Source organism: Hyperoodon ampullatus (assembly GCF_949752795.1).
Source record: "Hyperoodon ampullatus genome assembly, chromosome: 19".
Classification (NCBI taxonomy): Eukaryota; Metazoa; Chordata; class Mammalia; order Artiodactyla; family Ziphiidae; genus Hyperoodon; species Hyperoodon ampullatus.
The window spans coordinates 9310468-9330929 of record NC_136932.1 but is presented as its reverse complement, the minus strand read 5'-3'; the positions used below and the strand labels follow the sequence as shown (position 1 = coordinate 9330929).

The 20462-nt window shown below is 45.2% G+C and overlaps 1 protein-coding gene across 1 annotated transcript; it reads left to right on the top strand.

The window, feature by feature from the left end:
• The first annotated feature begins 1633 nt into the window (after nucleotides 1-1633).
• GOSR2 (golgi SNAP receptor complex member 2) lies at nucleotides 1634-19698 on the top strand. Its single transcript, XM_079724595.1, has 6 exons — nucleotides 1634-1677; nucleotides 10005-10069; nucleotides 11921-12029; nucleotides 13033-13165; nucleotides 15920-16060; nucleotides 19196-19698. Exons 1-6 carry the CDS (start codon nucleotides 1649-1651, stop codon nucleotides 19355-19357), a joined length of 639 nt encoding a protein of 212 aa, XP_079580721.1. The 5' UTR covers nucleotides 1634-1648; the 3' UTR covers nucleotides 19358-19698.
• Nucleotides 19699-20462: the final 764 nt, after the last annotated feature.

Genomic DNA, 20462 nt, shown 5'->3' with positions numbered 1-20462 from the left:
TCACCCACTTTACTGTATCTCTTGATTTCCTGGACAGGAATTCAGGCACAGGCTCAGTTGGGCAATTCTTTTGTTCCATGTGGAGTCTACAGAGGTCACTTGGTGGGAGTCAGCTGACGGACAGACTAGTACTGAGGGTACAAGATGGTTTCACTTACAAGTCTGGTGCCTTGGCTGGAAGAGTGGACTCAGCTAGGCATGTTGACTAGAACACATATAGACATGGCCTTTCCAGCATGATGGCTTCAAGGTAGTCAAACTTCTTCCAAGGTGACTCAGGATCACCAGAGTGAGTGCTCCTTTAGAGGGCTGAGTAGAAGCTGCAAGGCTTCTTATGACTTGGCCTTGGAAATCCTAGACTTTCACTTTTGCTACATTCGGTTGCTCAAGCAAGTCACTAAGACCACCTCAGATTAAAAAAGAATGGAATTAGGCTCCACCTTTTAATCAGAACAGTAGCAAAGAATATGAAACCATCTTTATCCTACCATGCAGAATTGTCCTAAGACCTAGGCAAGCCAAGTCCCTGGCCCAGGTCCCGGGCCTCAGGGTGTCCCACGCTTTGGAGTGCTATTTTAAATTTTTTCTAAGTCCTCCTTAAGTGGCTGGGATCATTCTAGTCTGTTTCTCTAGGGCTGTGTCTTACTTGTATTCCTCCCCCCCCCCCCCCCGGTATCTGTGCCTGGTAATAGTAGGTACTCATTAATAAATATTAGAATAAGTGTGAAAATAATGTTAGGGAAAGAAGGTACATGGGTGGACAGTCCCTTGGGGCACAAAACTGGGTGGGATCCAGGATACAGGAAAATAGAAGCATCAACTTGTCAAAGGAAGAGGAACATCTCCTCCCTTGGGAGGAACGGTAGATAAGCCTGGGAGGATGGAAACGGATTAGGTCTACGTGGAGAGGCAAGTGTCCAAATCCTTCAAGTCCTAACTCAAATGCCACCTCCTACATTGTCTTTCCTGAATCTCTCACCGGAACCGACTCCAGCTCGCTCAACCTCTTCAGACTTTCTACCTTGTAGATGTTTATTTGTACACACATCTTATTTCCTTTCCAATACCAAGACTTCTTTGAGGGCAAGAAGAACCGGTTTCCTCCACAGCACATGTGATACATGGTAACCACTCATTCACTCTGGGTTTATTAGATGGATAAATGGGGTGGTGGACAAGACAGGAGATGCTTGCACCAGAGACTCCAGCGAAGAGTGAAATCTTCAGACCCACAACAAACAATTCGAAGCGAAACCAAGCGGGAATCCTCCCAGTCTTCCTCCTGCAAAGACGAACTGCTATCCTCTGGTCTCCAAACTTGCTCTGAGGACCCCACGACGGTACCTTGCGACTGCCCTTACCAATGCCTGACTCAATGCTGGAGACAGCCTCCGGCCCAAACCTATGCTTCCTCGTCCCCCATCTGAGGCAGAACCTCTGACTACACTTAGCCTTCTTCTCCAGGCTCCTTTACTAGTTTCCTTTCTCCTTTCTCGCAGTCACCACCAGTAGGGCGCGCGTTGGGGCAGCCCTAGCCGGCAGGGAAGGGAGGGTCCTGAGACCGGAAGCCGGAAGCCGGAAAGCCGGAAGGGGAGCTGTGAGGACGTGTTCTGTGGAAGCCAGCGCGGGACCCGGCGGGGCCGGCAGCATGGAACCGCTGTACCAGCAAACGCACAAGTGAGGGACGAGTCGGGCACGGGCTGGGGCAAAGCCAGGCTGGGTGAGGCCTGCCTCCGGGCTGGGGCCTCGGGCGTCCGCCGGTATGGAGGCCTAGTCCTTCCGCCCGGGCGCTGCAGGGGGGAGCAGCTCGGAAGTGCTCAGTCTTTGGCGGGATGCCCAGGTAGCGGCGGCCGGAGGGTCCGACCTGGTGCCCGAGGACATTGGGCCGAATGCCTCCGGGGATCTTGGAGGCCATGACTACCCGCTGGGTAGACTAGGTGAAGGGAAAGTCGCACTTTGTCCAGCACCGGCCAACTCTATGGTCCGATTTGGTAGAGCTGGTGCGGACTCAGGGCCCCGGCACAGAGGAGTTTACTGGTTAGTTGGAGAGTCAGGACGTGCACGAAAAAGGTCTAACGTGTGGCACAGTGAGGTGGAAGGTAAATGAGCAGTACCAACAGGATCTCCTTAAGTAATTTAGAAGGACCCATCACTGGGATAAGGTCGTCAGAAAACGTTTAATTAATAGCGCACAGCTCCTAAATGATGTTAGTCCCTACTCTTTATTGACTCAAAACTTGTTAGTTCTACACTGTGATTTTTTTTCTTTTATTCTGATTTTGGTTTATACTAAAGACCGTATTTTTATGATACAAAGAAATTGCTCAGATAGCATTCAGTATTATTACGGTACTTGTTATTCATATCTGGTTACAGGTTACCTTTAAGGAAATTGAATTTTGGTTTAGCTTCTCATAACTTAAATTCCTTGGTAGTGTCCTTTATTCATATTATCCTGCATTTTTGGAACTTGCTGAAATGTGTAATTGAATATGGAAATAAGATCATACCTATCGTGTTTGGGGGGATGATTTATCTTTTATTGTGGTCAAACATGCATAACATAAAAATTTACCATTTTAATGTTAACCATTTAATTTTTAATTGTTACCAGTATCATTTAGTTTGCCATTTAAAATTATAATCATTTCTTTTTTTATATTTTATTTATTTATTTATGTATGTATGGCTGCATTGGGTCCTCGTTGCTGCACACGGGCTTTCTCTAGTTGTGGTGAGTGGGGGCTACTCTTCGTTGTGGTGTGCGGGCCTCTCCTTGCGGTGGCTTCTTTTTGTTGCGGAGCTCGGGCTTTAGGCGTGCGGGCTTCAGTAGTTGTGGCACACGGGCTCAGTAGTTGTGGCTCGGGGGCTTTAGAGCACAGGCTCAGTAGTTGTGGCACATGGGCTTAGTTGCTCCGCAGCATGTGGGATCTTCCCCAACCAAGGCTCAAACCCGTGTCCCTTGCATTGGCAGGTGGATTCTTAACCACTGCGCCACCAGGGAAGTCCCGATAATCATTTCTAAGTGTACAGTTAAGTGACATCAAGTACATTCACAGTGTCGTGTAACCATCAACATTATCCATTTCAAGAACTTTTTCATTATCCCAATCAGAAACTCATGTACCCATTAAGCAGTACCTCCCCATTCTTCCCCAAGTCCCTGGTAACCTGTTCTCCTTTCTGTTTCTGAATTTTCCGATTCTATATATCTCATATAAGTCGAATAATATAATATTTGGCTTATTTCACTTAGCATGTTTCCAAGGTTCATGTATGTCGTAGCGTGTATCAGAACATCGTTCCTTTTTATGGCTGAATACTGTTCTTTTGTGGATACACACACACGCACACACACACACCACGTTTCGTTATCCATTCATCTGTTGGTGGACACTTGGGTTGTTTCCACCTTCTGGCTGTTGTGAATAATACTGCTGAGAACATTGGTGTACAAATATCTGTTTGAGTCTCTGTTTTCAATTTTTTGGAGTGTATGCCTATACCTATCCTATTCTAACAACTTTCAATTTATGCTGTAGTTTTGTGCTGAAGAAAACACTTAAAATCACACCTCCAGGGCCTGGGAAAGAAAGAAAATGGGGACCCACCTCTCTAATGAATTCACAACAAAAGCAATACTTTGGAGCATTAGAATAAGAGGAAGATGATCCCGTTATTGTTTCATTTTCTAAGTTTATGTTTCATTTTCATTAAGTTACTGTTTCATTTTCTACTTTTCTTTCTTTTTACTTTATTAAGTGTTTGGTTTGGGTGGGTGAAAATGTAGAGCCTACTTTGTAATAGTATGGAAATGACAGAATTGGTCTTACACTGGGGAGCCCTATTCTCATATAATAATTATAGGAAGGAACTTTAAAAACTAGATCTGTGAGTCAGTTGGAAAAGGAATGAAACAGGAAATTATGCTCATGTTACTAAGAAAGGGCAGATCTTTTACAATAATAAGGCTCAATGGACTGAGTAATTTAATTTAATTTAATTTAATTTAATTTGGTTAAAGGATGTTGCTAAGGAGGCCGCGACCCAGTTTATTTTTAAGAATAATTTTGTTCACAGAGTCTCAGACTACCTGTTATCATTGCAGCAGGTAGCTGATCACATAGTAAACTGGGAAGCTCAATTCTATATAAACTTAGAGGAGCAATACTCAACGGTGTCCCAAACAAGATTTGTGGAGTGTAGATAAACTACTTACCTCTGCAGGCCTCCAATGATTTACCCTCAAACTCTGGAGACCCTTAGAGTCTATAGCAGAGCTTGCCAACTTTTTCGGTCAAGAGCCAGATAGTAAATATTTCAGGCCTTACAGGCCGTACGGTCTCTGTAGCAGCTGTTCAATTCTGCTATTATAGTGGGCAAGCAGCTGTAAGACAATATGTAAACAAATGGATGTGACTGTATTCCAATAAAACTTTATTACAAAAACAGAAAGGGGCAAGATCTGGCCAGCCACTGCTAGGCCTTCTACTATGCAGTCGTTCATTCATTCAGCAAATATTTATTTAGCACCTGCTTTGTGTCAGGCACCATTCCCAGTGCTAACTGTACAGCCCTGCCCTTAGGGAGTTTACCTTGTTTCACGCTGCAGTATATTCTGATCTGCCTCCTTTCCCCTCAAGGACTGAACCAGGACTGGGGATTCTGGTTCTAGACCTCTTCACCTTGTTTTCCTCATCTGTGAAATGAAGGTTTTGGGCTGATAAAACTGTAAGGCTCCTTTCAGCTCCATAATACGGGTGATTGAGTGTCCTTAAAAGGAAACACACAGAATCCTGTGTGCATCAGCAGTTAACTTTTGCAGTTGCAGAAATTAATGATTGCAGCTGAATTGACACAACAGTAACTGAACGTATTAATTTTACTGGAACTTTGAACCCAATTTGTAGTTATCTCTTGCCACGTCCCTGAAAGTACATTGAAATTAGATCAACATTTTAAAGTGTGTATCTTGAAAACGCCTGAACTACCTGAACAATGAATGAAAAGAAGAAAAGATGTAAAACAGGTTAAACATTTTGCACTTACATAATACTGTGTTAGGATGAACTTTATAGAGGAGCTAATAGCCAGGCTTCTATTTTTGAGATCCCAGTGCTTGGAAAGGTGCCCATATTTGTCCAGGATCATTCAGTGCCCTGGACCTTATTATCACTAGAGATTCTGATTCAATAGGTTTGGAGCACAAGAAGCTCTATTTTTAACAAGCTCTCCAGGTGATTTTGATGAACAGCTGGGTTTAAAGACTGCTACCTTATCTCAAAACCAGCTTTTCCTTTTTTTGATTTTCCCTTCTGATGAGAGGCTAAATATAGTAGAGGCAAAGTGGGTGAGTGAAAATGCCCAGATGGTTCCCACTACTTTTAAGCAAAGCTGAGTAAAAACAACAAACTTCTGTATGGTGCTGTATGGGTTACACAGCAGTTTCATATTGCATTTGGATCTAAGCTTTAAATAATTATGATTATCAGTACCCCGTTTTACAGTTTAGAACACTGAGGCACCAAGGAATTAAATGACTTGTTCAGTGTCCCTCAGCTACTGCACAGTGGCACTAGAACTTCAACTCAGATCTTTTAACTCAAAAACCCTGTTTCCTGCTCAAGTTGGTCAGAGGCAGCATGGGTGCAAAGTGGGTGTATATGATGGGGGTGGGGTAGTTCCTTGGACTTTTAAAAAGCAATTCTGTCTTAAAATTCTTCCTAGATCTTCTACAGACTTTTTTTTTTTTTTTAATCAGCAACAGTGACCCTTGCTTATTTGCTACTAGGTCTCTGCTTGGTTATGTTTTCACCCAAGCCCACCATGGACCCCATGCTAGGCAGGGCTAGGACTTCTGATTTCTAGTGTCCACATTCCCAAGTCATGCTTGTGTAGCAGCTTTTCCGTATTGGCTTCAAATGTGTGTCCGAATTCTCAGTTCAGTATAAAACAGATCTGCCACTCGGCATGGCAGTTCCCACCATGCCATTCATGCTTGCTTTGTTGTTTTTCATTTATTTCCTGTCGGGCATGACATGTAGAGATTGTATCGCTTTATTGGCTCTAACTTTTTCAGTTCATTCAAAGCAAGTAGAGATTGGATGGAAAAAGTCAGTAACGTTTCCCTGCAATTTAAAGTTTATCCACTGTAGCTTAGAACACAGTAAAAGCCAGCTGAAGAGTGGCTATAGGGTTTTGTGGGTATGGGCATCATCTCTCCTGCTGTCATCATAGAATTTCAGAATTGAAAGCGACTGGCAAGGTCTTCCATTCCAACTCACTTTGGTTGGGAAGACCCTTTATAAAACTCAAGGTAGTTCACGTACTCTGTGTTTAAACATGCCGGAGCTCTTTTTTTTCCCCCTCTTCTTGAAGAGAGAGTTTGTAATTGTTCTCATTTTTCCCGGGGTTGAGCTGAAATCTGTAATCTTGAAATTTGTACCTTTTGGTTCTGGGTCTCCCTTAAGGAGCAGCCACAGAAAACAAGCCCACTCCTCTTTCTGTATGTCATCTCCAGATACTTGAAGAGGCCCAGCTGCCCCATTTTAGTTTAGTTTTTTCTTTTCTTTTCTCAGAGGATCATTACCACTAGCTCTTTTGACCATTCCTCTTCATAACTTGACTTCTAAACTCTTTTCCAGCTGTCCTGTTCACCTTCCATTGGGAGAAACCTTTAATTGGTAGGGTTCCTTTAGCAGATGGCTCCCAAAATTGAATGCCATTCTATATTGTGCATTTGACTTTTTTTTTTAACCTCAAGTCAAAATGTGTGGTTTTTTTTCTTTAACATCTTTATTGGAGTATAATTGCTTTACAGTGATGTGTTCGTTTCTGCCAAGGTAAATCAGCTATACATATATATATATATCCCCATATCTCCTCCCTCTTGTGTCTCCCTCCCACCCTCCCTACCCCACCCCTCTAGGTGGTCACAAAGCACCGAGCTGATCTCCCTGTGCTATGTGGCTGCTTCCCACTAGCTTTCTGTTTTACACAAAATGTGTTTTATCCCTGACAAATTCATCTTACTACTTTAGCCTAAATGAAAAATGTTAATATTTGTTTTGTGGTACAATATCCTAAGCACTCACTAGAGCACAGAATCATGTGCAAATTTCATAATCAAACGTTGATTTTTTAAAAAAATTAATTAATTTATTTTTGGCTGTGTTGAGTCTTCGTTTCTGTGCGAGGGTTTTCTCTAGTTGCGGCGAGCGGGGGCCACTCTTCATCGTGGTGCGCTGGCCTCTCACTGTCGTGGCCTCTCTTGTTGCGGAGCACAGGCTCCGGACGCGCAGGCTCAGCGGCCATGGCTCACGGGCCCAGCTGCTCCGCGGCATGTGGGATCCTCCCAGACCAGGGCCCGAACCCGTGTCCCCTGCATTGGCAGGCAGACTCTCAGCCACTGCACCACCAGGGAAGCCCTCAAACGTTGATTTTTAAAAAACACTGAGCTAAACACAGAGCCAAAGGCAGTCCTTTGGTGGAACCTGGAAGTCTTCCCAGGATCCCTTGGGGACCATGGTTTTGCCTGCTATGAGTCCCTCATCCTTAAAGTTTAAAACATTTGTCAGTCTAATGGGAGAAATATGATGCCATTGTTTATTATTTTTTAAAATAACTTTATTTATTTTGTTTATTTTTGATTGCGTTGGGTCTTTGTTGCTGCGTGCGGGCTTTTCTCTAGTTGTGCGGGCTTTTCTCTTCGTTGCGATGCACGGGTTTCTCATTGCAGTGGCTTCTCTTGTTGCAGAGCGCGGGCTTCAGTAGTTGTGGCACGTGGGCTTAGTTGCTCTGTGGCATGTGGGATCTTCCTGGACCAGGGCTCGAACCTGTGTCCTCCGCATTGACAGGTGGATTCTTAACCACTGCACCACCATGATGTCATTGTTTTTAATTTGCATTTTCCTGATTACTAGAAGAGTGTCTCTTCATATATTTATTGGCCATTTGGGTTTCCTTTTCTGTCAGTTGCCCTTTGCCCATTTTAAAAATTGCTTTGTTTGGCTTTTCCTATTGATTTGTAGCAGTTCCTTATACATTCGGAATACTATTCCCTTGTTATCTGCTGCAGGTATCTTCCAGTCTCTGCCTGTCTTATTTTTTTTGTAAATTGTGCCTTTGGTGTAAAAAGGTTTTTGTTTTAATGTAGCCATATCTATCAGTCTTTTCTTTCGTGGTTTGTGGGGTTTTGGGGGTAATTTTGGTTTTTGTCTTGTTTAAGAAATCCTTCTTTAACCTGAAGTCATAATATGCACGCCTGTATCTTCTCCGGAAAGTTCTAAAGCCTCACTTTTTACATTTAGGGTTTAAACCATCTTGAGTTTATCTTTGTGTACTATTACATGAGGTGTCTTTTTTCCATATGGATAACGAGCTGAGCCATCAGCACTTATTGTAGTCCATTCTTTTCCCAGTGCCATTAGAAATTTACCTCACTGCCCACATCCAGGCCTTCAGGGAAGTCCTAGTTCTCTTTTCCATCTCAGCATTGCCATCCAGTCCTCTTTGGCTATTTTCACGGTTGCCCTGATCCAGATGTTGGTTTCTTCCTCCATATCTCCACGTGCCTGCATACTGAAGCATCCAGACTTGCCTTCCTGAAGTAGCAGGTTCTAGGAGTGATTTCCTGGTGCCTCTCAGGACCATGGGTCTTGCCCAGGAGCGCTCTGAGAGTCGTTAGAGAGCTGCTCTTGCTTCTGGGGCCATGGGTCACGTTTAGAGGCCACAGGGACACCCTGGAAAAGACTAGAGGCAAGTTCAAATGAAATTTGGGCTCCTGGCTCGCATTGGTAAATTTGGGGTCACAGTTTGTGGTGCTCACGGTGGAGGATGGTTTCTGACCTTTCCCTCAAGGGTTGGTGATGATGGAAGAGCTCACAGGCCCCTCTCATGTGGCTCTCACGTGGGGAGACCAGAAGCACCAGGAGACGGTTTTTGGGGTAGGATAAACAGTATCCCCAGGACTGATCACAGAGGACATCTTGGAAGGGCTCAGCGGGTAGGTGACCTTACCCAGTCCCCGGGGAGCCTCCAAAAGATGCTCTGGGGCCTGATGTCCGGGACCATGCCAGAGGTTCTGGGTGCAGTGTTGGCGTTTCCAAATGAGATGACAGTCGCCTCGTATTGCCAGGGAAAGATGTTGACCAAACAGGAGATCTGTATCTTTCAGGGCCTTCCTCTGATGGTTTCTTCCAGCTAATCACCTCATCCCCTTCTCCCCTCTGACCCCAACCCTCAGGCAGGCCAGCCTGCTGGTAACCCACGTGACGTGCCTTGCAGGCCTTTTTGCACGTCATTTTCTCCACATCTTCCTTCACCAAGTCATGTCTGTCTTCTTCAAAATGATGTTGAGAACTCCCTTCACCCACAGAGCTTTCCCCAGCTCGCTCTTCTGTTCATTGCCTTTGCTTTGCACTGCTGCGCACAGCTCTTCAGCTCTCTTTTGTTTACACTTCTATGTGTTAGTGTTCTCTTAAATCTTCTTGGGACTTTACATGTCTCTCTGGCCTGTCCTTCCTAATTACAGTGTTTCTCAAGGACAAGGATTATATCTCTCTTGCCCTTTGACTCTCCCTAGTACAGACCAGTGCTCAGCACATTGGGTCAAAGAACAGAGAGTGGGATTGGCTGGGTCCAGACCGAGGTTTATCACTTGGTGTGTGACCTTGAACAAGTTACATAACCTTTCTGGACTTCAGTTGTCTTATTTACAAAATGAGGATGATAATAGTACTTTCCTCATAGGGTTATTGACTTTGCAGAACATCTCAGATGCGGTAAGCACTCACTAAATGCTGCCTGTCAGTATTATTATTAATATTAAAATATTAGAAACCGTGCCAAAACATGTGACCTGAAGTGCCACATACAAATTTTACAGTTCAGCGATACTGTCAATTTAAATCAGTTAGATGTTGGCATTAGAAAAATTGTCTTTCCTGACCGAAGCGCTGTTGATTACTCCTGTCTCACTCATTTCCTCCCTCTTCCTTTGATAGGCAGGTCCACGAGATCCAGTCTCACATGGGACGCCTGGAGACAGCCGACAAGCAGTCTCTGCACTGTGAGTAATTAACTATGGAGACCAGAGTCCTTTCTCTGATGACACGGTGCTAATGGGCTGGGTTTCCTGACTGCGTTTCTGCCTCAGGGGCTTAATGATTCAGCGTGGAATGAGTTCTGTTGTTAGGGTGGACAGAAAAACCCTATGGCAAAGTCACTGATTTCCCTGATTGTGCCCTTTGGAATCCCACAAGTCTTATCCCCCATTACCCCTCCACTCAACCTGACATGGCCCTATGGGAATGGAAGTCCTTTTCTCCATCTGTCTTAATCTCATTACCTAGTCCGTAGAGGAATGTGGTCCATAAAAATTCAGAGATGTTTAACTGGAATTGGCCATTTCTTCTGAGCTGAGAACTGGCTTTTTAGGCGGATTATTCAGAAACGATGAGCAGTATTAATTGGTTTAGTTCCCACACCGTGATTTCCTTTTAGAAGAGTGCTGCTTTCTGTGTTTTCGTTTCTTCTCTGTTGTAAGGAAAGGTCATTTTTCTGAGTCGGTCACACAGGCATTGCTGACCCCCCACCCACTGCAGATGCGGTCCCCTCCTCTCACTCCTCGGCTGGCGCCGTGCCCATTTCTCCTGTTTTCTCACGTCTGCTTTCTGCAGCTCCAAAAGCACCTCGTCTCTTGGTCCTGTGCCCCACCTTGTTCTGAGCCGTGCTTGTTAGCTGTGGGCTACCCTAGGAAGGTGACATTTCTTTCTCTACTGTCGTTTCTTTTTCGGGCAAGAGGCAATCTGGATGCCTTTTTCTGCGCACAGTTTAGCTGCTTCTGTCTGTTGACTTTGTTTGCCTTCCCAGCAATCTCATCGGTATATGATTAGAAATGGAAAAGTGGTCATTTTGACTGTTTATCGAGAGGGATAAGGTAAATGACTGTGTTTATCATACCGTTACCTCTGTGGATTCTTTCCTGTTGATATTCGGTCTATTCTGGGGACTCCAACATCAGTCTGCCCATTCTTAAGGGAACTCTTCTCTCTGTTTCACATACTAAATCTTTCCCTTTGTGCTTTTTTTTTTTTTTAACCTCATTATGTTCTGTGGGGAGTTCAGTTGGCAGTCTTTCTACGAGATATTTATAACCCATATCTGAAAATAATCTCAGATGAAAAGAGGCCTCACTTTGTATCAGAAAATACTACATTTTGCTTAAAATATTTATTTGGACAATCTTTAAATGTTCATTTTATTTTCTAAAGGCAGGAAATTTATTTCTACAGATGTATCTTCAGCTTTTTAAAAAATTGGCATTGTTATGGCATTAACAGCTATATATATATATATTTCTTTTTTGAAACAACGTTTACAGTCACTTAGTATAATTTGAATTTTCCCCCCATCATCATTAGTGTATGCATTTTTCTCCTTTTGAAATACATATTTTTGAGTTCGTTTGATATAGAAAAAAATGTTTGATTTATTCCAATTTAAGTTCACTATTATTATTATTATTATTTTATTTTTTATTTTTTTTTGAGTTATGCGGGCCTCTCACTGCTGTGGCCTCTCCCGTTGCGGAGCACAGGCTCCGGATGCGCAGGCTCAGCAGCCATGACTCACGGGCCCAGCCGCTCCGCGGCACGTGGGATCTTCCCGGACCGGGGCACGAACCCGTGTCCCCTGAATCAGCAGGCGGATTCTCAACCACTGCGCCACCAGGGAAGCCCCACTATTATTATTATTATTCCAGCAATTATTCTTTGACTTTGTTTGCCTTCCCAGCAATCTCATTGGTATATGATTAGAAATGGAAAAGAGGTCATTTTGACTGTTTATCGAAAGGGATATGGTAAATGACTGTGTTTATTATTTTTCCAGTAATTATTCTTTTTTCTCTCTTGTGCAGTAGTAGAAAACGAAATCCAAGCAAGCATAGACCAGATATTCAGCCATCTAGAGCGTCTGGAGATCTTGTCCAGCAAGGAGCCTCCTAACAAAAGACAGAACGCCAAACTGTGAGTACTCTGACACCCCAGGCCTATCACGGCAGGCCTTTCTCCCAGGGGAGGCCATCACATATTCTGAAAATCCCATTTATACATTGAAAAACCGAGACGATGAAAAGATAAAGTCCCATAAAGAGCACAGTTCTGTTTGAGTGATACCCCCTCGGAATAAAAAGCCTGTGTTGTACAACACGGGGAACAGAGCCAATGTTTTATGATACCTGTGAATGGAGTATAACCTTTAAAACTTGTGAATCACCATATTGTATACCTGTAACTTATATCATATTGTATATCAACTATACTTCAATTTAAAAAAAAAAGGAGTAAAAAGCCTGTCAGGTTAGTGGCTCAGAAGCCTCATGTCTCCTTTTCTCGTTGGTGTCATTTAGAAATTTTGCCCCCAGTACTGTTTTTCTGACCAGACCCATGGCCACTTGAAACCTAATGCTACCGGGGAGTTTCACTCTGCTCTTTGGTTCCTGCTACATTCTTGGGTTGAAATATCTTGCTCTTAATCACTCCAGTCGGTGTATTTATAATGAAATACTGATCTAATGTTTGATACACCCCCACGAAATTAAAATGAAATCACCCTCACCATCTCTACCCCAGCCCCTGCTCCCAAAAGTTTTATGAAACTTCACTGATGCTTTACTCCAAAGATGCCCTTGGGCTTCTTCCAGGAGAGCGATATAACCCCTAGAAGGTCAGGAAGAGGTCATCAAACCTGCTTCCTGTCACCTGTTCCCTGTCATGCATCCAGAATCAGAGACCAGCAGATATTTAAGTAAAGCTGCTGGAATCTCATGTGCTACCACCCTGCTCTAACCACAAGCTCCTTCTTTACTTTCAACATCATTGATCAAAATCACATTATTTGTGGGGGGTGGATGGCATGGAGTGGTGTAGGGGGAAGTAAGGAAATGTCTTCTTTCCTGAAGACAAAGCCTGGCTACCTCCAATCATGCTGCTCTGGCCTCCTGGAATTTAATCTCTCTGTCAATTCTAGTCGTGTCGACCAGTTAAAGTATGATGTGCAGCACCTGCAGACTGCTCTCCAAAACTTCCAGCATCGGCGATACGCAAGGGAGCAGCAGGAAAGACAGCGAGAAGAGCTTCTGTCCCGCACCTTCACCACTAATGTAAGCCAGGCTCCTGGGTGGGATCTGCAGGAACTCGACAGCCTGTGGGAGCTGCAGCTCAGGGCTCTGAGCGGCGGTCTTTTAGCGGGTGTCTGAAGCAGACTGATCGGACAGGAGGAGAGCGACCGGAAGTGACGGCAGACTTTGTGCGTTGCCACAGAGACTAGACCTAAGCAGGGAATCTCTTTCTCTGTCACAAAAACCTGAAGAGGAAGCAGTTAAATTGAGGGAACGAGCAGGGGTGAAAATTACCTGGTTTGACTGGTCCGATGCAGAGAGGTGGACGTTCACATGGTGGAAATGTTTTCCTGATCAGATCGAGACAGATGATTAGAACTTAGGCTATTTGCAGTGAGGGCAGCGTTTCAAAGCTGCCTTCAGGCAGTTGCCATCGTGGGGGGGTTGTGGTGTGTGTGTGTGTGTGTGTGTGGGGTGTGTGTGTGTGTGTGTGTTTGTGTGTGTGTTTCCAGTGTCAGATGCGTTAAAATGTTTTTGCCCCTAGTCTGAGCGGCGGTTTGGAGGAATTTGTTAACAGATATTTCATTTTAGCGGGATTGCTTGACTCGAGCCTGTTTGAAAGTGGCCTGTTGGTTTGCATGTTTGATTTCTTAGAACACCTTTGTCCCTGTCCTTTGGTCTCCAGAGGATCATTTCCCACACGTGGCTGTAGAACATACTGGCCTTTGCCGTGTCCTGCGTAATGTATTCCACCAAATTAGGTGGGTCTTGGTGGCGGAGGGGGGAGAGTTGTTTGTTTCGTTTGTTTTTACAGAGAGTTTCATTTTCTAAAGAGATCTCAGCTTTCTAAGCCTATCATCAGAATTCAGATCAGCTCCCACTTTGCAGATGTTTAACTCTCTTTGCTGTGTCCACACTTGGAGTAATGTCCCCAGGTGCTTCAGAATGTGCCTATGTAGTTTGGTTTCTCTAGCGCAAGCAGTCCGGTAACCGTGATTAACACTTCAGAAGTTCAATGAACATGTGTTGGTGGTATAATGGTAAGCAGAAGAGCTGCCTTTCAAAAGAGTAGAGAACTGTATGACACACGAGAAGGTGGTGTATGGGCTTTTGCTAGCTGTGACATTGGTTATTCCAGCCTTTTTAGGCCATGGATGATGGCTCAGAATTATTTTGTTTCTTACCAGCCTAGTGTGATGCTGTGCATACAGTGGGCCCTTAATAAAAACTGACTGGCCGAACGAACTTCTTCCTGGTCTTTCTACGATCGGGAGGTATAATACATTTTTCTGAGAGATAACAGCCCATCAGCTATACCTTTTCAGATGGGAGGGTAAGAAAGATTTGTATATAAAAGGCATTCAATAAGTATCTGTCAAAGAAATGAAAAGAAGTCTCTAATTGATTGAAACACTGGAGTCTTGACCCACCGAGCATCAGCTTATGCAGAATGCTATTTAAGGTACCGAGAGTAAAGCGTGTTTAAATGAAAAAAAGGTGACTTCTGCCTCTGAGAAACTCCCGCGTTAGCAGGGTGGGGGGACGTATACCTGAATGAAAAATGATTGTGAACTTGAGCAGCCAAGAAGAGGTGCTTTAACCTCTTCATGATGATGGAAAGTGGTAAAAGTGGCACTACTTGGCAGAAGAGTCTGCAATGGCCAGGAGGTGGGAGAGAAAGTGCTGTGGCTGGTCGTGCCCTGCTTCTGCGTCCTTCCCACTTGCCGTGTAAAAGTGGAGCCCTGGGATTGGTCTTGCTTTTCTCCCTACAGGATGGTTAAGAGGGCAGGCTCTGCACCCAGCACTGGGATTCGTGCCCCGCTGGACGTCTTACCAGCTCTGCGTACTCTTGAACAAGTCATTCCACCTCTCTGGGTTTCCGTCTCTTCATCTAAAACAGGGATAATATCATAACTACTGCGTAAGGGTGGAGTGCGGATTAAGTGAGCTTAGGGTAAAGAGCATGCAAAGCGGAAAGCACTTGATCAGTATTAGTTTTTTCTCCCTTCATTTCTTTTTTTTTTTTTTTTTTTTTTTTTTGCGTTACATGGGCCTCTCACTGTTGTGGCCTCTCCCGTTGCGGAGCACAGGCTCCGGACGCGCAGGCTCAATGGCCATGGCTCACGGGCCCAGCCGCTCCGCGGCATGTGGGATCTTCCCAGACCGGGGCATGAACCCGTGTCCCCTGCATCGGCAGGCGGACTCTCAACCACTGCGCCACCAGGGAAGCCCCTCCCTTCATTTCTTTATAGACTTTTCTTCCCTGCTCAGGTGGATAGACCCATCCTGAACACCGTTAGGCCTTAAATAGAAAACAGTCTCTTCTATCCTTAGTCAGTCTGTCTAATTGGAGGGGTAAGCTGTAGATAAAATAGCCAGAGGACAAAAGCAAACCTTTAACACTGCACTGAGGGAAAGCCAAGTAAAGGAACATTTGGAATAAGCTAGGTTAGCAAGGAGTCAGGGAAAGCCTTTAGGAGAAGCCCAGCAAGGTCTTTAAAGAATAGAGTTTTTCCTAAGTTGGGGGAATGATATGGAGGCAGGGATGAACAAGACTTGCGGGGGGGGACCCACATGCAGAGTGATAAGTCGGAGAATTCCTTTTTCTCTGAGTGAACAGAGGCCACGCCAGATCTTTGCTTTTTCTTCTCTGTTAAGTTCCTCTGATTCTCGCACCGTTCCCTCGGGCTGTTTTTCCGGCTTGACCTTGGCCAAGAGGCAGAGCGGTCAGATGTGGTGGGACCCCAGGAGCTGACCAGCAAGCAAAGTAATCAAGTGCCTGCGTTTCTTTCACAGGACTCTGACACCACCATACCAATGGATGAATCACTGCAGTTTAACTCCTCCCTCCAGAAAATTCACCACGGCATGGATGACCTCATTGGAGGCGGGCACAGTATTCTGGAGGGACTGAGGGCCCAGAGACTGACCTTGAAGGTGGGGGCCCTTTTGGGGGACAGGGAGAAAGGCCTTTTGTTTTGGCTTTATCCAGAAGTGTGGGACCTGCGTTTACCTGTTGATCGCATACCCCTAAATTGTGATACTGTGGTAGTGAGACAGAGCCTTTGAGTTTGGGTTCCTTTCTGTTGGAATTGAATTATTATGAATCCGAAAGGAGCCAGATTCCCTTTGCCAGTAGGTGTTTCTTGTGTTTGCAATGAACCATAATGTGGCATCTGTTGGTATCCAGGTCTTTTTCCATTTCCTGAACTTAATGTAAAGTGACTGCTGCTATGAGAGGAAGCAGTAATGGACTGGGAAATTCTGTTACAGAATCCGCTCTCGCAAGAAGCAAGATGCAGCTGTACTTGGCCTCTCGCTCTCTCTCAGTTTTCCTGTGTGGCGCCCCCCACCCACCCCGCGCCCACCAGTGGACAGCCTTATAGCCGAGACCTCTGTACTGCAGCAACTGAAGGGGGTCTTAGGGCTGCCTTGGTTGACTAGCAGCGGGTGCCTTCTAGAGCACAGGCTGGTGATCCCCAGTGACTCTTCACTCTCTCTTTAGCAACAGGTATTCCTAGAAGCCCTGCCCCATTGGCTGAGACTCAAAACCCCTGGGAGTGGTTTACAGAAACATTACACAGCCTCTGATGTCAGTCATGATGTTTCAGCCTCAGCCCTTTTCCTGTATCAACCCTGATGGATAATGGGGTGTGGGCTGTGTCTGTTATCAGGGTGTGGTCCCCAGTGGACGAAGCCCTCCCAGCCACTGAGCTGTGAGAAGCAGTCACTCGGAAGCGTGAGCTTTATCTTAGTTTTTGTTGGACTGTGTTGAGCCTGTCAGCTCCACGGGACTTCTGTACATTTCTGAGCAGCGCCTGCCACCTTTACCCAGGAGAAGGTCAGGGGAGCCGCGAGTGACACTTATCTCTTGCTGATGGCCGCAGCGCTTCAAATGGTCTGGAAGCGTGGTCTCTGACAGCTCCGTGGGTGCCCCCCTTTCCGAACAGCCACCTGCAGTAATCTAAACTGATACATGATGGTTAATCCTCCCTTTCTTTAGAAAACTGCTGGCCTCCTTCCCATATCTCAGAAAAACAGTAAAACCCTTTTAGGACGAGACTCACCATGTCACACTCAAGTTGACCCGCTGGGGGTCAGAGCTTATTGTTAAAGCACATGTCAGCTTCTTCCCGAAGTCTGGTGTCACTGAGGAGTCCAAGCAACTTCACACTGCCCCCAGAGGTGAAGCGCCAGGAAGCCTGGTGGGCAGTCAGGGGCTGGAATGAGAGGTTTCTAATTCCGTTTCCTCTGCACGCCTACTATACCTGTCTTTTGCCTCTTGGTTCCCTCCACCTGCCTCCTATCCCACTTCGGTCAGGGAAGTTTCTGCCCAAACCATTTGAAAGGGACATAGGAGGGAGCGTGAAGGAACCGGGCCTTGATTTGGGGAAATTTGGGGTGGAAAATGAATAACATTTTTGAAATTTATGTTAATTTTCAAGGGATTTTCGAAGCTTGGTACTTGAACTTCATAGAGTGATGAAATAATCTGCTCTTTTAGAGTTAAGTGGAGTCTTTAGTGACAGTCTAGTTTATACTGTCATTGTTACGGGAAAAACATGTCTCTGGTCTCTGGCAGAGATAAAGTTTGACCTGAGAGATCTCTCTCCGTGAGGCTTGTATATCATCATCTGGGCAGAACGTGGGTCTTGAACTCCTGTCCGTGATGCCTTGTGTTGTTCTCACCTCTCTTGCATCTTCTCTCAGTTGCTCGTTACTGTGTTCACTTAAAAAATGGTTGCAGGACATTAGGTTAGATGCCGTCATACAGCTGCAGTTGGTGATGTGTGTAAGTTAAGTTGGGGTCTGCCCAGCTTTCATTTATATTTGTTACTTCATACGAAATTGAATGTGCTTAAAAATGAAAATTAGAAAGCAGAGAGAAAGGGTGGCCTGGGTGGTTTGGGCTGTTGGTTTAGGAATAAAATACCCTTTGGTTTTGCGTGGCGGGTGGTGACATTCATATAAGGAGTTGTAGGTCCTTGGGTTGGTGTCTGCCAGTTGTGTTTCTGTGGTTCCATCTTGCCCACTTCAAACTCTCTTATAAACGTGGACACAGACCCATACGTTGTACTCAGCAGAATCCCTACGGTTTCTACTCTACAGAGTACACAGGCTGAGAGCAAGCGTTTTAGAGCCAGGGAGCAGAGAGAAGTTTTTTGATGTTGCCTTTTTTTCAATATAAAACATTCTAATTTAAAACTTTTTTTATGGAGGTATAATGTGCATACGGTGAGGTATACAGATCTTATTTGTACAGATCATTGAATTTTGACAAATACATACATCCGTCTTTGTAGCTCACACTGCTGTCAAGGCAGAGACCGTTTTCACCACCCCTGAAAGGTCCCTTGTGCCCTTTCCCAGTCAGTCTACCCCTGCTCCCTCCCCCTGCCCCAGGCAACCACTGTTCTAATTTATTTCACCATTTATTAGTTTTGACTGTTATTGAACTTAATGTAAATGTATTCACATTATGATTTTGTGTGTGACTTCTTCCTCTCAGGAATGTTTTCCAGGCTCATTCATATTGTTACATGGTGTAATCAGGTCCTTTTTATTGCCCAGCAGTATCCCATTGTGCACAGAACACAAATTGTTAATCCATCCTCTGGTTGCTGTACACCTGGATTGTTTCCAGTTTGGGGACATTCTTCTGTTTTCTTCTAGAAGCTTTATTATAGTTTTAGCGTTTTTGTTTAATTCTACGAACGAATTAATTTTTATGTATAATATGACTCAAAGGTCTTTTTTAATACATATATATTATATACAGACATATATGTACGTGTGTGTATATGATACGTACGTGTGCTACTCATTATACAGCCATTTGTTCCAGCGCATTTGTGGAAGACTTTCCTTTCCCCCTTGCTTTGCTCTGCAATCTTGACCAAAAGTCATTTGGCCATAGGAGCGTGATCTGTTTCTGGTGGCTGCTGCTGCTTGTATGCTTTAGGCATGACCAAGAGACTGTCTGTTGGTAAAGCCCCATCTCATGATGACATTCACCCGTCCTTGGTAGAAGGAGTTGATCTTTGTTCTTCTTCCTCTTTTCGTCTGTCCCAGGGGACCCAGAAGAAGATCCTCGACATCGCCAATATGCTCGGCTTGTCCAACACGGTGATGCGGCTCATCGAGAAGCGAGCTTTCCAGGACAAGTACTTCATGATCGGTGGGATGCTTCTCACCTGTGTGGTCATGTTCCTCGTGGTGCAGTACCTGACCTGAGCCGGCCAGGCCCCGTGGCTGAACAACGGTCCCATGGCGTGAGAGTGTGTGTGAGCGTGAGTGTGCAAAGAGAGGGAGGCCCAGAGGCTGCCTTCTGAACTGTGTGCCCATCTTAACTGTGAAGACCACTCAGAAGTAATTGTGACCTGTAACCTGGTGGGAGTTTCAGACCTCTGTTTTTTGTGACATCTTGAAGGGGAAACTCGTGCTACCAAGATGCGGTGCTTAGGAAATGAACGAAGTGTCTGTTCTCTCTCATGCTCACTCTCACTCTCACTGGGGGAGGAGGTGATGCCAGGGTGAGGGAGGGCCAGGGAGAGGGGAGGAAGAGAATGGCCTTGGTGGTTTTTGTCCTCCTAGCTGATGTGCACCCGGGAAGGCTTTCACGGTGAGCTTGCAGACAGGACTGTCCACGCTTTGCCATCCACTGGCCTTTCTGGCTCCTAGTAGATAGTCTAGAGCAGAAGCAAAGAGAGGAGGGGAAAGAGGCCTTCTTTTCCTGCACCCACTACAGTAGGTGGGTTCACATGCTCTTGCTACTAGCCACCTTCCCCCACGCCCCTCCAAAAAATAATGACATGCCAATGACTGACTGCTAATACTTGTCATCCTTCCCCGGAAGCAGCTACCTAGAGGAAACAGAGGCATTGGCGCTGTTGCTGATAGCAAGATTTTCCCCATCACAGTTGTTGGGTGTTTCTCCTTTCTAAAGTAAGGCCACTGTTAACTCCCCGGGAGTGGTCAGTCTTGAAACTAAAGACCCTAGTCACCGATTTTTTTCCCCAGTAGTTAATGGTTGGCTTTTAAGACTGCAGCCTGTCACCCATGCCCAGGCTTTGGTGGGTGTTTGCCCCTTATCAGGTAGCTGTGAGCAAAGGTTAGTGATTTGTCTTTTACAGTCTCATCTCTAGTTTTAGTGTCTCTAATGAATAATTGGCTCTCTTCCCTTCCTTGAAATATATTAGCAACTGTCAGCCAAGCCTCCATTAGCAACTGTCAGCCAAGCCTCCATTCTGCCCAGCCAGTGTGGGCACATGCCACCCTAGAGACATCTCTGGTGTGTATGTCCTTGTAAGACTGTTTTCAGGGACCAGGACCTTTTTCC